Source organism: Gopherus evgoodei, chromosome 3, assembly GCF_007399415.2.
Source record: "Gopherus evgoodei ecotype Sinaloan lineage chromosome 3, rGopEvg1_v1.p, whole genome shotgun sequence".
NCBI classification, from domain to species: domain Eukaryota; kingdom Metazoa; phylum Chordata; order Testudines; family Testudinidae; genus Gopherus; species Gopherus evgoodei.
The window spans coordinates 57,845,211-57,870,415 of record NC_044324.1 but is presented as its reverse complement, the minus strand read 5'-3'; the positions used below and the strand labels follow the sequence as shown (position 1 = coordinate 57,870,415).

The window sequence follows — 25,205 nt, the reverse complement described above, 5'->3', positions numbered from 1 at the left end:
CCTCCTGCCTCACTTCAGCAGGTCACCCAGTCTGTCTGGATTGGGGGGGGGGAGATGCGGTGGCTGCCTGCAATCAACAATTGTAACTCAAATGTGATGGGCTTAGCTCAAAAAGTTTGAAAACAGGGTGCAAGGAGGAGGTAGCTAGTGGCTGTGTGCAGACAGAGGGTAGCTTAGGGTGCAAGGAGGGGGTTGCTGGGGCTGTGTGCACACAGGGAGTGGCTGTGAGTGCAGGGAGAGAGGTGGCTAGGGGCTGTGTGCAGGCATGGGGTAGCTCAGGGTGCAGGAAGGTGGGTAACTGGGGCTGTGTGCAGGCAGGGGGTAGCTGAGGCTGTGTGCACATGGAGTGGCTGTAGGAGCAGGGAGGAGGGTAGCTGGCACTGTATGCAGGCAGGACGTAGTTCAGGGTGCAGGGAGAGAGGTATTAGGGGCTGTGTGCTGGGAGGACTGCCCTCCAGTCTTTGTTCCCAGAGGGGTCTGCCATCCATGGAGCTGTGTCTTCTCACCCAGGGGGCTCTTACTGGCTGCCTCTGTGGGAACAAAGGGGCTGGGAGCAGAGGAACAGCTTCAGCCTGGGCACCAGCAGGAGTGGAGGGAATGCTGCCACTGCCTGCTCCATGGCACCAACCAGAGCAGCAGCTGCCTCACACTGCCTGGCTCTGGCTTCCTGCCTCTGACCTGGCTGAGGGTGGGGGAAGGGGAGGTGTGGAGCTGTCCCCTGGACTGCCATGCACTTGTGTTGCAGTTTGGGGTGGGCAATGCCCTCCATGCCCCCAACTCTTCCCATGGGCTCAGGGCTTCTGCCCCACAGGAAGCACCAGGGTTCAGGGCTCTGGCCTTCAGCCCTGTGGGTGGTGCCAGGAATTGGGACTGCAGCCCCATAGGGGGTGCCAGGGATCGGGGCTTCAGCCCTGCGGCCCCCTTGAAAGGGCTTGCAGACCCCCGGAGGGCCGCACAGCCCAGGTTGAAAACTGTTGTTCTAGTCCATTATTGAAGTTAAAAAAGGAAAAGTAAAGGTGCAGTACAATTTACAATCAAAATGGCATTCACAAAACAGAATGAAATCTGCAGACTAATAGAGACATATGTAGACATGCACTAATTTGTCACAGACCACAAAAGAATTTAAGAGACCGAAGGTGACAGACAGCCAATATATTCATTTAAATAATTACATCCCTGGTAAACTTTCTATATTATAGGTGCAGTCACTAAGATAAAGCCAGAGGTGTGACATTAATGTATGATTGGATAATGTAAGTATGTAATCTACCACAAAATGTCACGGGAAAGTAAAACAGTGTTAACAAGCAGGGTATAAAAGCTTAGCTTTGAGAGAAAGAGAAACTTGGAACACAGGGACACTTGCAAGCCTGTTCTCCAGATCAATGTATTAACCTTTTCCTTTTTGTGGTATGCTGTCTTGTCTTGTCTAACAAACACCAATTTAGCTTGGTTACTGATCAGTGAGGTGTCAGATAATCTAAATCAAGCCCTAACACACTGTACAAAAATTATACCACTTCAGGATTATGAAGTATTAGTATTGTCTAGCAATGCTTGGAACTTTATGGAATTAAATCATTTAATCCCTTTTTAAAGGCCATTAAAGACGAAAAGATATTTCAAAGTAGCAACTCGGTGAACAGCCAATTCAGGACTCATTAAGCCATTCTTTTAGCAGTGCAAAAAGAATTTAATCCATTAATTTTACAAAACAGAATTATCTAATTAACAAAAAATTTAATCCACCCGCATGGGCTTCATATCCCAGTAGACTAAAACATTAAACCAATGTAACTACCAAAATCAGTTTCTTTCCTGATGCTGATGACTAAAACAGCAATAAAATCCGGTGACTACATACACATGGAATAAGACGACATACATGTCAGTCAGACTTTGCAGCGGGGCATTATGACCCAGGGACTTCTTGGTACCCACTGGCAGAGGGCACAAGGGTGCATAGGGTTGCAGGGATCCCCTGAGTCTGGTATCTACCATAAATGTTCATTGAAGAATGTCACATAAGGTCCCTACTGAAAGCTTCTGTGTCACACAGATCATCACAACTACTGCAAAGTGTATGTACGGATAATATTTAAGGAGTTATGTATATATACTAAAAATTATGTTCTTAAGATCTGTGAGTTGCGGCAGAAGATGATAAAGAAGTTTCTTTCAGGCAAGAGATGCTTATCTACCTGTCTGACTATATGTAAATTGAGTATTGTATACTTCACAATAAATGCCAATTTACAGTTTGAGCAAAATGCTAATCAAGTGATTGGAAAGTCTCCAGGGGAGATTCCATATAGGAATAAAGAAGCAATAAGGGGGATTCTGTTTACAAGTGAATCCAATGGATGTCTGGAACTACATTTGGGGTGCAAAGGCACATGCAGGTATCTTCATGCAGAGGACAAGCTGCCAACTGGCTTGTCTTATGAATGGAGAATCACACCTAGTCTGGCTGGTTAACTTTGGGAGAAAAGCTAACTTTTATTAGACAGGAGAATGTCTCGTTAGTTAAGTTCAGGCTCTAAAAAGCATGTTTTGATTTTATTTTATATATATCCACTTGTTCTTCTCAAATCCCTGTTCTTTGTTAAACTAACTTTGACTTGTTTTCACTATAAACAAATCTTAGGTCTTATCTACACCTGAGGCTGTGTCTAGGACATGTGTATCTATGTGCTCCAGTGAAAGGCAGGCTGTATCTATATTCAGTGTAGTGTGCAGCTAAGTGAGGCTGTGAAAGGCTCTGGCAATGGAGAGGCAGCAGGGAAAGACTCTGGCTACAGGGAGTGTCTAGTGGAACAGCGGCTGGAACTTCAGAGTGCTGTGGGGTTGGAGTGTGCCTATCGCTTACCTGCAGAGGAACAGCAGAGCCTGCATAGGCTGAGAGGGGAGTGCTTGTGTTGCCTGTGGCTGGTGATGTCACGGAGTAGACTCCGGGAAGGCACAGATAATGTTTTCTCATGTTAATGGCAGGGAATAGTAAGGTGCCTCACAACCCTGAGTACCCCTGGAAAATGTCACAAGCATTCCTCATCTGCATGGCATTGGAGACAGACTAGATCTTTGCTCTGGATTAGGATCGCCTCTCAGGAAGAACTCTCCAGAAAAAGATATTACTCATCCTGTGCAATGACTAGTCCCTTGAGATGTGTCCCCCTATAGGTGCTCCACTTCAGGTGTGCACACGCCCCACACATATACAACTGGAGATTTTCATTAGTAGTGTCTGTTTGACCTGTGCATGCGCCCTATACATCCTTGCACCCCACACCTAGGCTATATCAGGCTGCATGAGTGAACTGCCCTCAGTTCCTTCTCCATTTCTGAATCCCATAAGGAAATCCCAGTGCAGAGGGGATGGAGGTGGGTAGTGGAGCACACCTAAGGACACATATTTAGAAGAACTACAATTACTGTACAAGGTGAGTAAGTCTCTCTCATCTTTGAGTAGCATTCTTGTAGGAGGCCCACTCCAGGTGACTCCCAAGCAGAATTCCTTTAGGGAGGAGGAAGCTTCAGAATCAAGTCCAGAGTTGAAGAAAGAACTACACTGCTAACTGCCACATCAGATCAAGAAACACTGACCAGGGCATAGTGCCTGGAGAAGGTAAATATTGAGGACCATGTAGCGGCTCTGCAGATCTCAGATGCTGGGACATTTTTAAGTAAAGCCACAGATGTGGACAGCTCTATAACATACATTGACTCCCAGAAATTGACAGTCATTGCGTAGAAATAGCAGATGCCTTAAATCTGTGTACAGTCAAAACGAACAGTCTAGGAAGCTTTTGAAATGCTTTAGTTCTATCCAGGCTAATGCCCTTCTGGCATCTAGAGTATGGAAAGAAGTCTCCAGGTTAGACTTATGTGGTTTCAGAAAGAGAACAGGTAAATAAATAATCTGACTCAAATTCAACTCAGACCACATTTAGGTAGGAACTTGAGTTGTGAATGTAAGGAAGCTCAGTCCTTGTAGAATACGGTGAAGAGGGTCTGACATTAAGGCCTCACTTTCTCCAAATCTTCGGGAAGATGTAATGGCTACCAAGAAGGTTGTGTTCATAGACAAGTTCAGTACCGAGCATGTTGCCATTGATTCAAAAGGAGGTTTCATGAGACATTTGAGAACTAAACTGAAATCTCAAACTGAAGTGGGGTCTTTATGCAGGAAAAGGTCCTCTTGACCTTTAATGAAACTTACATTTGTAGGATGAGCAAACCCTCAATTGTGGAATGAAAGGCTCTTATAGCAACCAAATGAACTTGAGGGAACTGTTTGACAATCCTGTTTTGTTTAATTGCAACAGGTAATCTAGAACACATGAAAGCAAGGAAGATTCAAGAACAATTTCCTGGAGTTCACACCAGTGACCAAATCTTCTCCATTTCTGAAGGTATTTCCAGTAGAATCTTTCCAGCTATTTAGTAATATCTGTTGTACTTCTGCAGAACAGGTTGACACTAACCCCATGAACCATCAAAGAGCCATGCCTCAAGACAGAACATTCCTAGACTGGGATGCATCAATCAACCACCATCCTGGGAGAGAAGTTGAGGAGTGATGAGAAGATATATTTCTCTATCTAGCAAGACAAGTGAAACAGATAAGGAAACTATGCTTGTCTCAACCAATACTGGGTCAGGACTATTAGGATAATCCAGATCTTGTCCTGTCTGATTTTGTTTACCACCCTAAGTATGAGAGGTGTTAGGGGAAATGCGTAGAAAAGCTTCTTCCTCCAAGGCAGGAGGAAGGCATCCTCCAACTAATTGCACCCTAGATCCCCTCTTGACCATAACAGATTATACTTTTTGTTTGTGGCTTTGCTGAAGCAGTCCAGTTCTAGAAAGCCCCAAATCTGAACTATGCCATCGAGAATCTGGGAGTTCAACTCCCATTCATAGCCTTGACAAAAATATCTTTTGAGAGTATTAACTGGGACATTTTGCATGCCAGGAAGAGAACTTGCTGAAATCCATATATGATGTTTTATGCACCAGTTTCATAACTTTATTGCTTTGGCACACAAAGAGGGATATCATGCCTCCTTGATGATTAATATAAAACATGCAAGTCATATTGTCTGTCATTACTCTGATAGACTTGTCCCTGACGAGAGGCAGAAAATGAAGGCAGGCATTTCTGACTGCCCTCAGCTCCAACAGGTTCTTGTGGAGATTAGTTTCTTGAGGTGATCATTTGCCCCCTACTGTATGAGCACTGAGGTATGCTATTCACACCAACAGGGGTACATCTGTCATTACAATTACCAACAGTATTGTCCAGAGATCCCAATATGGGCACTGAGAACCATATGGAGGAGGGTGTGGTATCCAAGGTTGTTTCTATCAAGCATAGCGTGTTCCTCTGAAGTCCTCCCTGTCTCTTCAGAGAAAAGGGTTCTTGTATGGATAAGTCAGATATCGATCATTCTCTTCCTTCTCTAATGGAGGAACTCCAGCCAAAAGGGTGAATCAGGTGGTACCAGTGATGTGCAGGGATCTGGAGACCAAGTGATTCTTTCTTGGTGCCAAGAGGCATTTGGTACTTGCAAGCCGTGGAGACTTTGGCTCAGCAGTCACAGATTAATCCTTCGGATACCTAAAGACTTGCGGCAGTGAGTAAAGCTGCGGTACTGATGGGACAGTCTGCTTGTTCCTACTGGACAGTACTGAGGATTTTAAGCTTTCCAAAGTAGGTGCTGATATAGAAAGAGGCTTAGTCTTATGTGGTACTAAAGAGCTCATTAGGGGAGGTACCGAAAGAGGCGCTATGTCAAATAGTGCTGCTCTTTTGTGTTTGTTCTATTCATTTATTCCAGAGGATACTGAAATCTTTGTGGAGCCATACTTTTTCTTAGAGCCATGGACTTTCCCATCCCCACCAGTACCAGAGGAGCCCTTAGCCTCTACAGTAATGAGCCTTGAGGTAGAAGCTTCCAAGACTATTGACCGACTTGGAGAGTGAGGTCGTTTCAAAGTGGATTTCTATGAGAGGAGTCAGAGCTGCACTTCTTGGGACTTTTAGAGTAGGTTTCTAGAGCCTCTCTCTTTCTAGGGGAGCGCTGAGCTAAAGTCAAAGGAGCGCTTGATACAGTCCGAGTCCTGACTTCGCTCTGAAGTGGGCCAAAGGGAACCTCTCCATCATCAGTAGCTGCAGCTTGTTTTCCCAGTTTTTTCTTGCCCTGGATTTAAGGGCTAACCAGAAGTTACACTTCTGTGGGAGATGCAACTCTCCCAGTTAGTGAACACACTTAGAGGGATCATCGCTGCCTGGGATAGCCTCTCAGCAAGTAATGCAGCATTTAAAACCACGTGAACTGGGCATTGCTTTCTCAGAGAGGATGGCCCCAAATGAGGGAGGGAAAAGTAAAAACAATCCTCCAAAGTGTAACTAAATCAACTTTCTGACTGAAAAAACTGAACACCTAAACTAAGCTAAACTAGAAAATAAGCAAAAGCTATCTAGTTGAGGCATGCTCAAGATCGATACACCAAACTTCTGTCTCAGGCTGATGCAACTGAGAAGGAACTGAGGGCAGTTTGCCCGTTCAGCCTGATGTAGCCATAGTGCAGGGCGTGATAATGTTTAGCGCATGTGAGGGCTGAACTGGCCACTGCTAATGAAAATCTCTGATTGAAGGCACATAGGGATGCACATGCACCTGAAGTGGAGCACCCAAAAGGACACTCTTCAAAGGAAGATAGTTTCCAAAAATGAAAAATACTATGTAAAAGTTTTAAAAGTGCTATTCAACTCCAATCGTCTGCAGCAGAGCCTTAACATAAAATTGTGGGACTTTCTGGAGGAACTTCTTTTTCAAACTACTTACTAAATGAGTGATAGCAAGGGTGAGGGAACCCTGGACATAATGCAGTACTCCAAGGGAGGGTCAGACTCTATGTCAGAGGCTCCTTGAATGAAAATTCACAGATAAGACAGATTTTTTCTTTTCTCGGTCTCCTCCATGTCAGACAGTCTTTACAGAGGAATGTAGAAAGCAGTAAATCATCCCAAGCAAGGGAGGGAGGCTTCAGGGTTCATTCTATTTACCCATGTAGCATTGAAAAGGAACTTAAGGGTTAGTGATGTACTCTGTTCTGTAACACTCTTCTACCAAATGCTGCATTAGCAGGAGTGAAGATGTTGATTCTATAATATATGGGAAAGTGTTGATGGAAAGCCCTCGAGTAGCCTTATGGACAGCCTCATAACATGGTTCTTTCTGACCATAAAAATTGCTACTCTTTTAATGGAGTATGTGATAATGAGAGGAATTCTACCATAGAGGCTTTGAAAGTGTCTGCTCTATATATCTTTATTCCCTTGAAGGCTCTGCTCACATCTAACGTTTGTATTTTACTTTCTTAGGATATTTGGATTCATCCAGAAGGACACAACCATCACCTCTATTTCATAAGGAATACTGTGGTGACGTTGAAGATGAAGGGCTGGTTAGTTTACAGATCTACCATGTTTCATAGAACATATAACTGAGGCCATGGAGGCTACTACAGGGATTTCCATCAACCCTTTCTCAAACACTAAAGAATTAACATCTTTGCCCCCTGCTCATGAAGTATTTGGTAGAAGGCTGTTTCACTGAGAACAGGCCAACTTCCAAAACCTTCTTGGACAATGGGGTGGTGACACAGCAAAATACTTTCAATGAAAAGAGAATCAGAGACCTATCAATTGTGAAGCTGAAAGGTTGTTTTATTAAGACTTGATCATGACAGGAATCTAATATTGTCAGAGGACTGATTTGACTGGTGATCCTCAGTAATCTATTATGTGACAGTAAAAAGAGATTCTTACGAGTTTCTTTGAGTGCAATATGTGTCACGTTGCTAACTTGCCGTTCCAAGTAGTGTTGGCTTTGAGCCTCCTACTGAGCGTCATCTTGTAAAAACAGTAGTGTGTCCTTTGCTTCAGCTGACTTTGCCCTGATGTGTGTCCCTTGTAATACCAATATCTAAACCTCAAGTAATATGTAGATATCATTTGTGAATTTTCTCCGAGATGCCAGGGGGGGGGTTTATCACCTTTGTAGAATGAGTGGCCATAGTTCCCTCCTCTCACTTCCCAGCTGACGTTAGAAAGCATGTACATATATTGGGAGTCTGAGAGGAGGTTCCAGTTCCAGTTAAATCAGATATGAGAACCAAAATCTGAAATGGTTAATGAGAAGGTGATTACAATCACTGTAGCCTGTTCCTTCACAAGCTTTACTCTCTGTGGCTGAGGGCAGAAAGGCAAAAAGGAAGCCTTTTAGACTACTCCTAAGATAAGAATACCAGAGTTCCACTTTTGAATGTGTCTTTATCATGTTGTTTCTCTTCAGTTTTCCAACTGGACTTAGATGCAAATAAGTTCAACAACATGATTTCAATCTGGCATATGATGCACTGAAAGGCTAGCTAATCTCTTCTGCATTCACTTGGTTCTAAGTGTATCTTGATGAGCCACCCAACCCCTGATATTAGGTAACTGTTAAATAATATTAAGAAAGAGTTCAACAAAAGATGCTAGTACTAAATCTGGGCCAAGATCTTTATACGCTGATTTGCTGCAATTGTTAGCTGGAAGCTACACACAAATTGTACTGGGTATCCACACAAGACTCACTAGCCCATACACTAAGTCAGACATAGAGAGAGATGCTAATCCTTAGAAGATAGTGCCTGATTTGCTGTCTCCCTTCTGAAATAGAGATGGCCTTAGATGATAACTTAGATGCTGGAGTTTCGTGATGGCTGCAATTGCTCCTTTAACTTCTTCACTCAAAGCCACGTTTCTGAATGCTTGTAGTAATGGCTGCTGGGTCCTCTGTAACCAGATGAGAATGTCATCAGATAAGAGCAGATATGTATCCTTTCCCCTTGAACAAAGCTTTGATATGAAATTTGTGAAAAATCGGTGTAGAAGTTACAAGTCCAGGAAGCTTACTTTCATGTTCTGAAGTTTTGGAAAGATATTGCAGTAATGGTGGATTTCAATATTTCCACTTGGAATACTAATTTCTATGTGGATTTAAGATCTAAAATGGGCTGCATACCATTGCTTCTCTTTGTACCACAAAGAATCTTGTGGTCTTTCCAAAATATCTGTCTTGCCACAAAATGGGTTTCAGTGTTTCAATGTGTAGGAGATGAGCCTAGATGATGGTACAGCAGTCTTGCTGATGAGTTGATGAATTTTTAACTTGTCCTGGGACAACACGTGAGTTATATTGAAACACCTATTTTCTGAGGTGGTTGATTTCCACTCTGAAACATGCCAGGGGTGGGGAAGGGGATCAGCCCAGACTTTCACAGATTCTCAGGTCAGGAGGGACCACTGTGATCATCTAGTTTGACCTTCTGCATAACACATGCCATAGAAAACTTGAGAAAGCCAAGTAAAAAGAAATTTTGGAGCTGGATTGTTTTCCAAATAACTCCAGCCTTGATCTTTGAACTCTCAGGAAACACAGCAATGGTCTCTAAATGTGTAATTTCTACTCTGGAGCAGCAGTAGCTTAAAAGCGAACACCCACTGAAAATTCTCTCACTGGAAGGAGGAAGGGACTTATTCCCTTGTCTAAAGCCTCAGTAACTGCTGTGTCTCTGTGCTCTCCAAAGAGATTACCAACAGTATTTGGAAGGATATTAGATGTTAGCTGGCAATTCGTGTTCTTCAAGTGGAGCCATAATTGCTCCAGATGCAAGGCTTTTGAATTTTTGAATGTACAGCAAATCAGAGTCAGGTGAAGCATCAGTTCTTAAAACACTTCATGTATGTTTTTGTTTGCTTGTTTTCCATGCTGACAAGGGCCTCCAAGCTGAGCATAAATCTGCACAATTAGACTGCAGCCTCAGGGCTGAGGCTGCTGTATCCAAGTTTAATGTGAAAGATCATGTTATTCCCCTCCTCTGTGTGTGTTTGTGGGAATACTTCCTCAGCTGACCTTTACTAAGGAGACTGCAACAAGCTTAATGTTAGCCACATTAATGAAGACTTAAGGCCATAGGTATTAGTAGATCTCCATATAGAATTCCCATTCCACCTTAATTACACCTTCAAACTAAGAATTACTTTTCTTCAACTTTTCAGGATGCAATTTTGTATGTGTGTTTCATTTTCTAAAAACATAAGCACCTGTGAAATTAGACCCCCATTCATTAATAATTCTGGAAAGCTTAGTTAAGAGTCTGAAGTATCTCGTTCAAAGCCCCAATTTTAGAAATTCCTCCTTTTCAGTAGAAGATCTAGAGGAGAATTCTCTCACAAGAGATTTTAAGTCTTTGTGCTGCCCTTTCAACAGCTAATTGTGAGCAATATCCTTCATTATACCCTGGGCCAAACCCTTGAAAGAAGAGGAGGGGACCCTATGAGAGAGAGAGCGCATATTACTAGGGAAACTGAAAGGAGTCTACTGTCTCCTTAAGGAAAACTGTCGCCACTTTATGACCTGTGGAACCCCAGGAGGCTCAGAGGGGAAGAGAGATAGGTCCATCTCCCAAGCAAGGTGATCTGAATCACTTTACCACATGCTCCCTGATGCTGAGTCCAGGCTGAGGGGGCAGTGACTGCACAGAATGAGGAGTGAGCTGGAACCAGTGAAGACAAATGACTCATTGGTATCAGAAAGGTCACAAGAGCTGGCACCTTTCATGGCAGCTGAAGTCCTGTCGGTAAACACCTTTGGGAAGGGAGTATGTTTTGCAGCATTCTCAACCATCTCTGAATCAATTTTGCCTATGTTCTACTCCCAGCCAGCACATATTCCTATGTTAGTCAGAAGGCTCAAGTGAAATTTTCTGCTTACTCTGTAAACTGTGGAAAGGTGGGTCCCAGACCTTGGAGAGAGGAGAGGAGAGGAGAGGCGGATTTGAAAAACTTACTCCTGGCTCCATTCTGGTTTGGTCTCAGTGAAGAGAGCTTCTTGCTCAAGCATCTCAATGTGGCTCTCACCCACATACCAGCTGGGAGCCCCATTAAATTGTTGCCGGCTCACCTATCTCAGCATGGACTTCACAAAGATACCACCTGCGAGCTGGTTTTCTGTGGGCTACTGTGTCTGTCATTTTTGAAGGAGGAAGTTAGGAGAGTGCAAATTTGTTAGTCTTTAAGGTGCCACAAGGACTCCTCATTCTTTTTGTTGATACAGACTAACATGGCTTCCACTCTGAAACTTTTAAACCAGAGGCTCTCAACAAATTTTTGGGGGCCTCAGAGTGCGGCCACCAACTCTTGCTGGTGGCTGCTGTTACAATTTTAACTAAAATTCCTAATTAAGTTTAGGAAAGACAAATAAATATGCATACATACACGTCCAAATCACTGCAATTTATTTATGCTGGGATTTTTTGCAGACTCAAATCATAAAAATAATGTACGCTTGTCTCTATTCTTTATTGGAATAAACAGAATAGAAACAACAATAAGGTGCTTTACATGTTCATGTCTTTTTTGTTGTTGATTTTGCTTTTTTGGCTGCTTTTTTACAGACTTGCTAGCTAGTAAGTCTGCTGCTGTGAAAAGTGATATTCCCAATCGTACAAATATCACTTTTCACAGCAGCAGACTTACTCAGCCCTGGCAAGCCCAGGGAAAAATTAAGGGGAGTGGGTAGGGAGGCAGTGGGGGCCAGAGGCAATGGGGAGAATGGATTGGGGGGAGGACAGAGGAGGCAGTGGGAGTCAGGGGAGAATGGATGGGGGTGAGCTCAAGGCTGGAGTCTGTTGCCTGCCTCCCCATGGAGGGTGGGCAACTTACTAACAGCCTGCTTCTCTAGCATTTGGGTCTCCAGAGGGGGGGCAGGACCCAACCCCTGCTGGTGGCCTTGGGGGAGGGGCCACTGCTTTGCTCCCCTCCCCCATCACTGACCAGGAGGCTGTGGCCATAAGAAAAGCCTCTGGTGGCCACATTTGAGAAATGCTGCTTTAAACCCTCCTCAGAAAGCATATATATGTATGTGTTCAGCAGTTCTGAGGAGAAAAACCTCAAAACCTGGAAGAAACTGATGGATAATTAGTTACAAATCTTTTACAAACCATGTAAAAGCTCTGTGAAAGAGACTCCTGGACTCTGCCCTGTGTGCCATTTGGAAGCAGAGATTTCTGGAGAGTTCTTTATGCAGGGCAATCCTAACCCCAAGCTCAGAGCAAAGATCTGGTTTGCTCCCAGTTGCCATGGAAATGCCCCCTGTGAAGACGTCTGACATGCAGGGGACAGAGTAGATTTAACAACTCACTGTTATAGATTTGATGGTATTTCAGAATAAGAACTCCAGGGCAGGACATATCACTTTCACAAAGGAATGGGATGTGCTATTTTCTCAAGTTTCATAAATTCATAGATTCTAAGGCCAGAAAGGACCACTGTAATCACCTAGTCCAACCTCCTGCATAACAAAGGCAATAGACCACCTCCAAAATACTTTGTTTGAGCTACTGCCCTGTTTGAACTACAGCATCTCTTTTAGAAAAAATCCAATCGATTTTAAAATTGTCAGTGAATGAATCAACCACAACTGATGCATAGATGAATTACCTTCACTGTTAAAAAATTACATTTTATTTCCAGTTTGAATTTGTCTAGCTACAACTTCCAGCCACTGGATCTTGTTATACCTCTGTCTGATAGATTAAAGAGACTATTATCAAATATTTGTTTCCCATATAGGTGCTTACAGACTGATTAAGTCTCCCCTCAACCTTCTCTTTGTTAAACTAAATCGATTGAATTCCTTCAGTCTATCACTATAAGATGCATTTTCAAATTCTTTAATAATTCTTGTTATAATAATAAATTATAACTAGCTTATACATTTTTCATTCCATGGGATGCTTGTTGATACTGATAGTTCTCTTCTCCTGTTTTCCTAAGCTTTAGCCGCTATTCAGAGACTCATATTACCAACAATATACATATATTTTCTGTGTCACTGATTACACACTCTTATACAGCATTCCCAGCACACCGGTCCAGGTAGCAAGGAATCAGGAAAACAAACACAATCCCCATAAGCACAGTTGTTCAGGGCACTATGAAGAGTCCCCCTAGATCTTAAATGATTTTGTTTATGCCCTTATCTCTTTTATCCCCTCCCCCCACAAATGTAAGTGAATTATTGCTCATGAAATACACCAGTTTAACCATCCTGGCACTGAGATTTCTGTTTATCCACTGAACATGTACAGCACTATCACAATATAAGCTGCCTCATGTAACCCACCGAAGGATCACCTCTAGAAGGGAGAAGGCAGACTTCAGTATCCCTGGGTAAAATTTTCAACAGTGCTTTAAGTGATTTAGAAGCTCAAGACTTTCAATGGGACCTAGGCTCCTAAATCACTTAGACACTTCTGAAAATTTTACACACACATCCAGCCAATGAATCATTGGATTATCTACTGAGATGTCAGGGACATTCAAAACATTTTAATATATTTACCCAAAAATCTATTTCTACATATATTTTGGAGTTAAGGATTTATCCAAACGTTGGACATACCCAAAGTCTCAAATAATCAGGGTTTTCCTGTAAAATGATTTTTATAATGCAGTGAAAACCTAAGAACTAGAAACTGAACTGTGATCAACAAATTCATTCTACATAGGCAAATGAACAACCTTCAGATGGTACTGATTTTCAGTTGCAGCTGATGTAGACTGAATTTGAACCACTGACCCTGAACTGAAAGTATTATTAGCCCCTTGTGCTATTCAATCTACTCCTTAATCTCTTTATTACATTACCACATAACTTCAAAGAAAAAAAACGTACCCATGTATTGTTTTCTTTTAAGTTACCATATGATAAGCAATAGTGGTGACTCCAGTGACCATGTACTGAGTTACCATTATTATATCTCCTGATAAATACACATATAACTCAGGTCACCAGTGCACAATTATCCCAGCATCATCACAAAGTGCACAACAGTACCACATGAACTACCATAAAGCCTTACACAACTGCTTTTAATTGATGAAATATGCTTAGTACAGTAAAAGCTGTGTTATCCAGCACTTTACCAAACAGATTCTATAAACCAGCATTTTTGATCTTCATTGAAAGTCCAGTTTATAGTCTGGTTGGTGCAGGGCTGCCAGACTCCCCACCTGCCTCTGAGTGGCTCCCCGGAATCGGCGACAAGCCCCTGCTGCTTCTAGGCGAGGAATGGTCACGAGGGGTTCAGATGTGGGAGAGGGTGCGAGAAGGGGCTTAAGGTTGGTGTGCGCCGGATCTGGGTGGTGCTCACCTTGGACAGCTCCCTGCAAGCAGGGACATGTCCCTGCTGCTCCTACGCAGAGGTGCAGTGGCCTCCGACCACAGGCGCCGCCCCCACAGCTCCCATTGGCCACGGGTCTTGGTCAATGGGAGCTGCGGAGCCAGCACTCAGGGTGGGGCAGGGCGGAGACAGCGTGCAGAGCCACCCTGCTGTGCCTCCACCTAGGAGCAGCAGGGACATGTCGTCGCTTGCATAGAGCCACCCAAGTTGAGCGCCACCCGAATCTGGCAGTCTGCACCCCCTCCTGTGCCCCAGCCCCCTGCCCTGAGGCCCCTCTCACACCGAAACTCCCTTTCAGAACCCATGCCCTGCACCCCAACCCCCAAATCTGAGTGCCCTCCCACACCCAAACTCCCTCCCTCCCTCTTAGTAAGCAGGAATTTTTTACTTACTGGCACTCCCCATTCCTTCAACATGCTGGATAACAAAGCTTTTACTGTATTTGAATGACATCTTTGTCCTAGAGAGGAAGGATGGGCACTATCACAGGACCTGTGAGACCTGGGTTTAAGGCCCTGTTCTGCCACCTAGCTTCTCTGTGCCTCAGTTCCCCATATGTAAAATGGAAGATAATAATATGACCCTACCACATAATATAAATACTTTAAAAGACTATGAGGTGCTACAGTGATTGGTGCCTTATGAGCACATAAAATAGACACTTTCCAGTTTTTAATTTTTTTTTCATATTCTTTATAATAAAATTCAGTAATTATAGGAGATGAACTAAGCAAAGAGAAAATTTTCTCATTGTCAATGTTTTCAATTTGTCTTAAGTCAAAAACTAACCACATAATTAAAAAAAAAATTAAAAACTCACCAAGCTGAGAAAGAAAATTAGGTAGGAAGTCATGAAATGATTAGTCACCATAAATTAAAGATACCAACTATGTTTATATGTGATGAAATATGTTAAAAAACAAAAGGCTAAAACAAGTTTTTGCTGGTGGTTACAGTTTTAGTTGCATCCACTACAAATTTCATTAGGCATTTTTCTTTAAAACAAAGAGAACAGATAACTTTAGCGCTTGTGATAATGTTAAAAAATGCTGACATTTCAGAAACAAGCATTTTGTTTTGCTAAATCTTGTCCTTTTCTATTTTTATATATTACAGAAGTGATATGTATGTGCATAAAATATTTTATACAAAAATCATGCTAAAATACAAAGCAGAAAGGCTTATACTAATTAACTCATTAAAATTAACAAGATTTGACAACCAATGATGGATGTGATAACTGTAAAGAGCCTCTGGAGTTTCATGCATGATTTCCAGGGCCCTTTCTAGAGACAAAGGCACCCTGCTTATTGTGCAATAAAAATTAAATATGTACTTACATCATGTGTCAACTGGAAGTATTTCTGACAGGCCAGCTGGTAATGCATACCTTTCACTAACTCCAAAATCTGTTTAAAAAAAAAAAAGGAAAAAAAGGAGAGTAATCAGAAGTAGCATTCATTCAGAACTGAAGAATTCAACACCGATGTTTTATCATTGACCTTTATAAGATACCTCACAACAGACAGGCATATAATGCAAGAAAGTATATTGCACCTGACACTTCTGTCACCTGTGTACTGTAATAATTTTGGCTGTGTTCCATCATACCCTGATTGCTTAGATATACATTAGTAGCATTAAAAACAAAACAAACACAGATAGAAAGATGTTCTAGTGATTTCAGTACATTTAAGAGCAGGAATAAGATGAAAATATATCCTCATATTTTATTTCTGACAGTTATTATCAGAAAGTTTTTGTCAGGGGGTGGGATAGCTCAGTGGTTTGAGCATTGGCCTGTTAAACCCAGAGTTGTGAGCTCAATCCTTGAGGGGGCCATTTAGGGATCTGGGGCAAACCCAGTACTTGGTCCTGCTAGTAAAGGCAGGGGACTGGACCTGATGACCTTTCAAGGTCCATTCCAGTTCCATGAGATAGGTATATCTCCATATATTATTATATTAATATCATATTGTAACACCTCTGACATAATTGCAAATATAGATCTAGTAATTCAAGTGGTTGAAGCATGAAGCAATCAAGTACAACTTTTTATATTTTTATTTTCCACATTACCACTTCATATAGACGCAACATAAAATACTGCTGTGCTCCCATCAAGAAAATTCAATGTAAACCCTTTAGAAAAGTATTTGTAAGAGGGGAATGCTTTTACCTTCAATCATATTTGTCCTTTTTTGAAATGAAGTTATTTCTAGTAAAATTCCGCAGAATATGCGAGTGAAGAGTCTGTTCTGAACACCTATCGGGAGCATCAACTATCTTTTGTAAATACAATTTGCTTCCCAGTTCTACCTCATGTAATCTCTTCTGTGCTGCATTCTTATCAGCGGAATGCAATATCAGTTGAAATTTTTAAAGCTGCATAACCATCTTCTTCCCTGAAATAATCAAAATGTGTACTCTCTCTGCTTATCAAACAGAGAAAGCTGCTGGAATTAAGAGATAACCTCAGTAGAGGGAAAAGAATTCCTGAAAAAATGTTAATTTTGAGCCCTTTTTTCAATGGTTAACCTTTCTATGTCACTGCAGTAAATTCAGGCTTCAATCCCTGCTTCCCTCATTACTGGATGATGCATTATAGTTATTGACCAATATACAAATAAATTACATTTGCAGAATAGTTTAAACAACTGCACACTGCCAAGAAAGTCCATAACTGCACTGTTTCTCTGTTACAGCCCTACTGATTAAACTTCTAAGCTTCCTGTCACTTTCTTTTAAACCTAGTGTAAAAAGACAAAGGCCCAATCTAGCTAATCAATAGGGCCTGAAAATAGGGACTAGCTATGTATCCGACATCTTGCAGGAAATAGATTCTAAATAAAATAAAATAAAATAAGATTTTTAAAAAGTGAAAAACAAAGAAGAAACATTGTCCAAAACAGTTCAAACACAATTTATCTTATTTTTCCCTATTATTTCTACAAAATGAAAGTAAAAGGCTATCATGGTTAACCATTGTATTAGTGTCCATAGCTAATTTTAAAATTAAAAACAGCATCCAAAAAATTCTGCCTGTACCTCTGAACTAAAAACTTAAGGGAGTCAAAAGTAACCACGGTATATTTAGTGTTAGTCATTAAAAGTTATGATGAACATAGAACACTCTCCCTAAAATCTGTAAAGGTGTCATTTAATTAGGTTGAGGGGGTCTTTGGGTTTGTGTGTTTTGAACATACAATTTGTGCTCTAGAAGGTGACATGGAATATTTGGATGACAAAACACCCACTTCATGACAACCAAGGATGGAAAGCATAAAATGGATATTTTAGTGGGGATTCTCAACAGGTAAATATTTGTATGAATAATCATGTAAGATTCTTATATTCTGTGTTTCATCCTTAGAACTCAAGAGCTTTAACAAAAGAGGTCAGTATCATTATCTTCATTTCACAGATGAGGAAACTGAAACACAGAAGTAAAGTGACCTGCTGAAGGCCACACAGCTAGTCAGCGAGGAGCAGATCCTGGAACTGAAGGTGGGTTTCTGAGTCTCAGTCCAGTGATTCATCTACTAGGTTACACTGCCTCTAAAGCCAGACCTGGGCTGAAATCTGCTCTGAGTTGTTATAACCTAAAAATTGGAAGTTAATAGTTCCAAGTGCTGATTATGATAGGATACAGATGGAGCAATCTACTAGTTCCTAAAGAACAAAGGCTTGATAAGAATATTTCCTAGCATTGAAATCTATGTAAAGAAATAAGTATTCATGTAAGGACGTAAAGCTTAGTAGTTTTTACATTTAAAAACATTTAGCTATTGTTCAAGTGTTATTTCTGAAATATATTTTGGTAATTACTCTTGAAAACATGGGTTAGTACTTATTTTAACGTTTTGTGCTGTATCTATTTAGCTCATAATTTTGTTAGACATGTAAATAAATGTATTTATCTGAATTTTTCCCTTACAGCCCATTATGCTTTTTAATCTTTAATGAAGTAATTAGTAAAGAAGAAATATCTAAGTCTAATCTGTTCATCTCAGGAAAAGACAGTTACCTTTTCGTAACTGGTGTTCTTCGAGATATGTTGCTTATGTCCATTCCACTGTAGGTGTGGGTGCTCACCACATGTACCAGTGCTGGAAGTTTTTCCCTCAGTGGTATCTGTAGGGGACCGGCTCTGGCCCCTCTGGAGTGGAGCACGTATGCACCGATATAAGGGGTGCTGCCGGCTCCCCCAACCCTCAATTTCTTCTTGCCGGAAATTCCGACAGTGGGGAAGGAGGATGGGTCATAAAAGGGACATGAGCAATATATCTCAAATACCACCAGTTATGGAAAAGGTAACTGTCTTTTCTTCTTCAAATGGTTGCTCACATCCATTCCATTGTAGGTGACTCCCAAGCAGTACCACAAGAGGCGGGTAGGAGTTCATGGATATGTTTATTGCAACACAGTTCTGCCAAATCCAGTATCATCTCTGGCTTACTGGGAGATGGTGTAATGTGTCGTGAATGTGTGTACTGAAGACCATGTCACAGCCCTGCAGGTGTCCTGGATATGGACATGTGCCAGGAAGGCAGCCAAAGTCGAGTGAGTTTTCTCTATCAGTGGAGGCACAGCCTGCACCAGCTTGTAACAAGTACTGATGCAGGGGTGATCCCATTCAAAAATCTTTTGAGAGGACATCAGAAGACCTTTCATCCTGTCAACTGTTGTGCTAAAGAGCTGGGTCGACTCGTGGAAGGGTTTGGTGTGCTCCGGGTAGAATGTCAGGGCGTGCCGGACATCCAGAGTGTGCAGCCACCTCTCCTAATTGGTTGAGTGAGGCTTTGGACCAGTGGTGGGCAACCTGCAGCCCATCAGGGTAAATCGCTGATGGGCCATGAAACAGTTTGTTTACTTCAACCATTCGCAGGCACGACCGCCCACAGCTCCCATTGGCTGGGAATGGTGAACCACAGCCACTGGGAGCTGCAAGCGGCTGTGCTTGCGGATGGTCAATGTAAACAAACTCTTGTAGCCTGCCAGCAGATTACCCTGATGGGCCACAGGTTGTCCACCACTGCTCTGGACAGAACATCGGGAGGAAGATATTCTGGTTCACATGGAAATGTGATACCATCTTTGGCAGGAAAGCTGGATGGGGCCGCAGCTGGACCTTGTCCTTGTAGAATATTGTATACAGTGGCTACAAGAAAAGCTACCTTCCACGATAGATGGGGAAGGGAGCAAGAAGGCAGGAGAAAATAATCGGAAAGGGAACTTCTGCTGAGGCCTTGGAGAGAATGGAACTGATGAAACTTTCTGTTCTGTCTGGTGGCGAATAGGTCCACTTGGGAAGACCCCCACTTGACCCCATCAAGAGCGCCTTGATGACCACTGAATGGAGCTACTACTCATGATCAGAGAAAAAGAACCTGATGAGGAGATCCGCCAGCGTGTTCTGGACACCAAGGAGATGCGAGGCTTCCAGGTGATCGCATGCTGAATGCAAAAGTCCCATAGGCAGAGGGCTTCCTGGCAGAGAGCCGACAAGTGCGTGTGCCCTGCCTGTGGGCACAGAAAGTCGAGGCCACTTGGACACATAAAAAGTCCATCAACACCTGCACTACCCGACCAGACAGCTGGGGAAGGAAGACACTGCAGGCTAGATGGATGGTCCTGAGCTCCCTAACATTTATATGTAACGCGAGCTTCTCTCAAGACCATGTCCCTTGAGTCCGTAGTGTACTGATATGTACTCCCTAAACTGAGGTCGAATGCATACGATGATAGGGAGTCCGTGGGTCATGGACTCTCAAACAGCACTCCCTCCAGCACCAACCTCGGGCATTCCACCACTGCAGAGAGGTAAGTACCTTCAGAAGGACCATGATGAACTTGTCCAGGTGATGTCTGGCCGGGGAGTAGACTGTCACTAGCCACATTTGAGGGGGGCACAGTCTGAGCCTCGCATGGCATGTGACCAATAGTCTGAGACAGACCTGGGCCACACTGAGCAGATGTGTAGTGACGCTGGCAATTAGATGTGACATTGCCCTGAACTTGGCTTGTGGCAGAAATACTCTGGCTCATGTAGCGTCGAGTACCATCCTAATAAACTCTATCCATTGGATTGGGACGAACGTTGACATTTGTTTGTTTATCTGCAGGCCTAGAGCCCGATAAGTGGTGTGCGGCATTTTGACGTTGCATTGGACTTGGGCCCTGGATGAGCCAGTTGTTGAGGTACGGATAAATCTGGATACCCTAATGCTTGATGCAGGCCACCACCATTGACATGCAATTCGTAACCACTCTTGGCACTGTTGCCAAGCCAAACGGGAGCACCACAAATTGGTAGTGGGTGGTCCCAACTATGAAACGTGGGAACTCTCTCTGAGCATGGAATATCAATATGTTAAAGTAAACATCTTTCAAATCAAGGGCGGTGTACCAGTCTCCCAAATCCAGGGAAGAAATGATGGAGGCCAGAGAGACTATGCGTAATTTCAACTTCTTGAGATACTTGTTGAGGTTTCGCAGGTCGAGGATGGGCCATAGACCCCATTTGGCCTTTGGGATCAAAAAATAGCAGGAGTAAAACCTCTTGCCCCTTAAATGTAGCGAGATTCTTCCATGGCTCCCACCCGGAGAAAGTCTTGCCCTTCTCAGATGCTCGTGAGAAGGGTCCCTAAAGAGGGACAGGGAGGAGGGATGGAAGGAGGGGAGAGAAATAAACTGGAGGGTATATCCCCTTGCTATATCCCAGGCAGGGAGCAAGGGGAACAGGCAGTTGGAAAGTAACAGGGGAGCAGGATCCAGGACACAGGCTGGAAGGTCGCCATCGAGCACAACCCTCAAAATACCTGCTTAAAACTGGTTGGTTATGGGTGGAGCTCCAGTGAGCAGACAATGCCGGCTGAAGGCCTTGGTGGCATTTATAGCCCTTTTCCTTCCTATGGAAGGGTTCTGACTGAGGTTGGCTCCCGAACCAATAGGCCCGTTGCAGCTTAAACTGCTTCCTTGCCAGCCCCGGCATGTACAGGCCCAGGGTGCACAAGGTAGCCGCAAGTCTTTCAGGCTGTGAAATTTACTGTCTGTCTGTTCCGAAAAAAGTGCCAGACCATCGAATGAGAAGTCCTAGATGGTCTGTTGAACCTCTGCCGAACAAAAAGGCCCAATGACTGCAACCAAGACGCCCACCTCATTGAAATTGCCAAGGCCATGGTTCAGGCTGCAGAGTCTGCCGCATCTGAGGGATGCCCTGGTTACCACCCTGCTCTCATCTAGGATAACCAGGAATTCCTTCCTGGGTTCCTCTGGCAGCGTGTCTGAGAACTTGGCCATTGACTGCTAGGTACTAAAATCATAATGGCCAAGCAAGGCCTTGTGGGTTGGCCACTCTCAGCAGGAGACTGGATGTAGAATAAATCTTTCTACCGAAGAGATTGAGCTTCTCAGCCTTTCTTGTTCTTAGGAGTCAATCCTGGTTGGCCCTGCCTGTTATGCTGCCGACACAACCAATGAGCTTGGGGCAGGGGTGGGTATAAAGATACTCATACCCCTTAGTGAGGACATAGTATTTCCGCTCTGCCCACTTGGAGAGGGGGGCAGCGAGGAAGGTGTCTGCCACAGGGCCTTAATGATTCTCACCACTCCCTCATGCACCAGCAGTGCTACTCTAGCTGGGACTGCTGCACTAAGTATGTCAAACAAGGAGTCTAAGGGCTCTACCAGCTCCTTGGCTTCCAGTCCCAAGTTCAAGAGCTTCAAGAGCTCCTAGTGACCTTTGGCATCATCCTGGGGAACCGGGTGAGAGGACCCCTCTATCATCTTGTCAGATGAAGACGATGAGGAGGCAGGTATGGCCAGGTCTGCCAGCTCCGCCGCTTCTGCCATGGGAGCCTCAGGCTGCCGGAATCTGGGAAGCCTGCTCTGACTCAACATCCAAGTCCAGGGGTGAGCAGGAGACTGCTGCCAGCCATTTGTTGGGTGCTCCGAGGCCAGCTTATGCTCCTGTGATGGTTGGAGAAATCCGCAACGGTTCCAGAGTTGCCGGGGGAAGGCTACTGGTGGCCCAGGGGGGAACACCAATGCCCCTAATGGGTGGCCCTATCTTACAGGCAGGATCTCCTTCTCGCTGTTGGAGCCCGAGGAGAGGGATACACGTCTGTGGCCTGCATTGTGCAGGAGGTCAGACTAGATGATCATAATGGTCCCTTCTGACCTTAAAGTCTATGAGTCTCGGGGACCAGGACGGTGCCAAGGCCACCTGTCTACCCTGATCCCATCGGCTCTGGCCCTGAACCGATGCTAAGAATCTGTAAGACGGCGATGGCTGTCGGCGTCACGATTCCAGTGACCAGTGGTGGTGTTCAGCAGATGGGCAATGGTACCCTGGTGATCGATGCCTGGGCCATGCCGTTCTGTCGTGTGGGAACATGAGCGGGTAGACCAGTGTGTCACAGACTGTTAACACACTTGCAGTGACTCGTACTGGCAGTCCAGTGATGGGGCTCCAGGGACCGGCCTCTTGACCTTCTGGAGAGCTGCTATGTACTGGGAGAGCGGCTCAGGCGCTCTTGGCACAGGAGCCCTGGAGACTGTTGCTATGTTATCATAACCTAGTCCCAGATTTGGACCTTAGCGTCCAAAATATGGGGGGGTTAGCATGAAAACCTCCAAGCTTAGTTACCAGCTTGGACCTGGTAAAGCTGCCACCACCCAAAAAATTAGAGTGTTTTGGGGCACTCTGGTCCCCCCAGACCTTCCCTGGGGACCCCAAGACCCAAATCCCTTGAGTCTCACAACAAAGGGAAATAAACCTTTTCCCTTCCCCCTCCCCCCTCCAGGTGTTCCTGGAGAGATACACAGAAACAAGCTCCGTGAACCTAAACAGAGGGATTCCACCCTCCCCGTTTCCAGCCTTGGAAAACAGAAGTACCGAGAGCTAATCTCCCTTCCCCCCTCACCCAGAAGGAATGCAAAGTCAGGCTAGTAAATCTAACACACACAGATTTCCCCCTGACTTCTTCCTCCCACCAATTCCCTGGTGAGCACAGACTCAATTCCCTGGAGTTCCCCACTAAAGAAAAACTCCAACAGGTCTTAAAAAGAAAGCTTTACGTAAAAAGAAAGAAAAATACATTAAAAATGGTCTCTCTGTATTAAGGTGACAAATACAGGGTCTATTGCTTAAAAGAAATATGAATAAACAGCCTTATTCAAAAAGAATACAATTCAAAGCACTCCAGCAACTATACCCATGTAAATACAAAAGAAAAACAATAGAAACCTTACTATATTTGTACTTACAACTTGGAAACAGAAGATTAGAAAGCAGGAAACAGAAATCCTCCCATAGCCGAGAGAGAGACAGGCAGAAGACCCAAGAACAAAGGACTCACACACAAACTTCCCTCCACCCAGATCTGAAAAAGTCTGGTTTCCTGATTGGTCCTCTGGTCAGGTGTTTCAGGTACTTCTTTCCAGGTGTAAGAGACATTAACACTTAGCTATCTGTTTATGACATATATCTCCTGGGGTTCTGTGCCAGCCCAGTGGTGATCACTGTCTCAAGCCCAAGAAACACTGCCTGGAATTCATGAACCAATGCCAAGAAATCCGGAGGCCAGCCGACCTGTGTCTGCAGGCTGGTGCCGCTGTTCAGGCGAGTGCTGACAGGACTTTCTCTGTGGCGAGAAGCAGTGATGCGCTGATGGGGACCATTGTAAGGGTACCAAGGCAAGTTTACCCCTCAAACGAGGCACATCCGTACCTAGCATGGGCGGCACAGGCCTCCAGCATGGATGGCATCGCTATGCAGCTGAGTGCCTCTGCCAGTCCCCAGGGTGGCGGGCAGCTCTTGGAGCAAGCTCGACCGCTCAGCGGGAGTTGGGGGCTGACTGGGATGGAGATTGGCATCAGTCTGCAGTCGGTGCTGGCAACACGCTCCGCACCGAGACCACAGTGCTAGGAACAGAGTCCAATCCAGGTGGCGCTGAGGCTGGAGTAAAGGGTTGCCTCCATAAGGAGTGCTCGGAGACGAATGCCCCATTCCTTTTTGGTCCGCAGTTTGAAATTTGTGGATACAACACTTGTCGCAAACATGGGTTTCCCCTTGTCATAAACAGATAAGTAAGAGTTAACAGAACAAAAGTGCTTCATATCTCTTTTGCCTGGAAAAGATTAACAAGAACAGTGAGCCTGGGTGTCACTGGACCAGAGGACCAATCAGAGGACAGGATACTTTCAAATCTTGAGGGAGGGAAGTTTTGTGTGTGCTGTTAGAATTTGGTTGTTGTTTTACTCTGGGGGCTCAGAGGGACCAGATATACAACCAGGTTTCTCTCCAATCGCTCCAATACAAGCTCTTATAAGTTCAGAATAGTGAGTACTAGGTAGATAAAGCGAATTAGGCTTATGGTTGTTTTCTTTATTTGCAAATGTGTATTTGGCTGGAAGGAGTTCAAATTTGTATTTTGCTGAAAGGATTTTAATTTGTACTTGAATACTTAGGCTGGGAGGGTATTCCCAGTGTCTATAGCTAAAAGATCCTTTACCTATTCCATCTTAAATTTACAAAGATAATTTTTATTGTTTTTTCTTTCTTTAACTAAAAGCTTTTCTTGTTTAAGAACCTAATTGTTTTTTTATTCTGGTGAGACACCAGGGGACTGGGTCTGGATTCACCAGGGAATTGGTGGGGAGAAAGGAGGGAAGGGGGAGAGAGAGAGGCTAATTTCTCTCTGTGTTAGGATTACTGTCTCTCTCAGGGAGACTTTGGGAGGGGAAGAGAGAAGGAGGGGGGAAGGTGCATTTTCCTCTCTGTTTCAAGATTCAAGGAGTTTGAATCACAGCGATCTTCCAGGGTAACCCAGGGAGGGGAAGCCTGGGAGAGGCAACAGTGAGGGAAAGAGAGTCTGGGTCTTGGAGTTCCCCGGGCA

General features: G+C 44.0%; 1 protein-coding gene across 2 annotated transcripts in view; it reads right to left on the bottom strand.

Annotated features, from left to right (window-relative positions):
- PRIM2 (DNA primase subunit 2) overlaps positions 1 to 25,205 on the bottom strand; it is a 302,984-nt gene that overhangs the window by 10,324 nt on the left and 267,455 nt on the right. For both annotated transcript variants that reach the window (XM_030555654.1, XM_030555653.1), the window contains exon 13: positions 15,645 to 15,713. In XM_030555654.1, the coding sequence (XP_030411514.1) occupies positions 15,645 to 15,713 (69 nt within the window). The remainder of the gene's footprint in view (positions 1 to 15,644; positions 15,714 to 25,205) is intronic.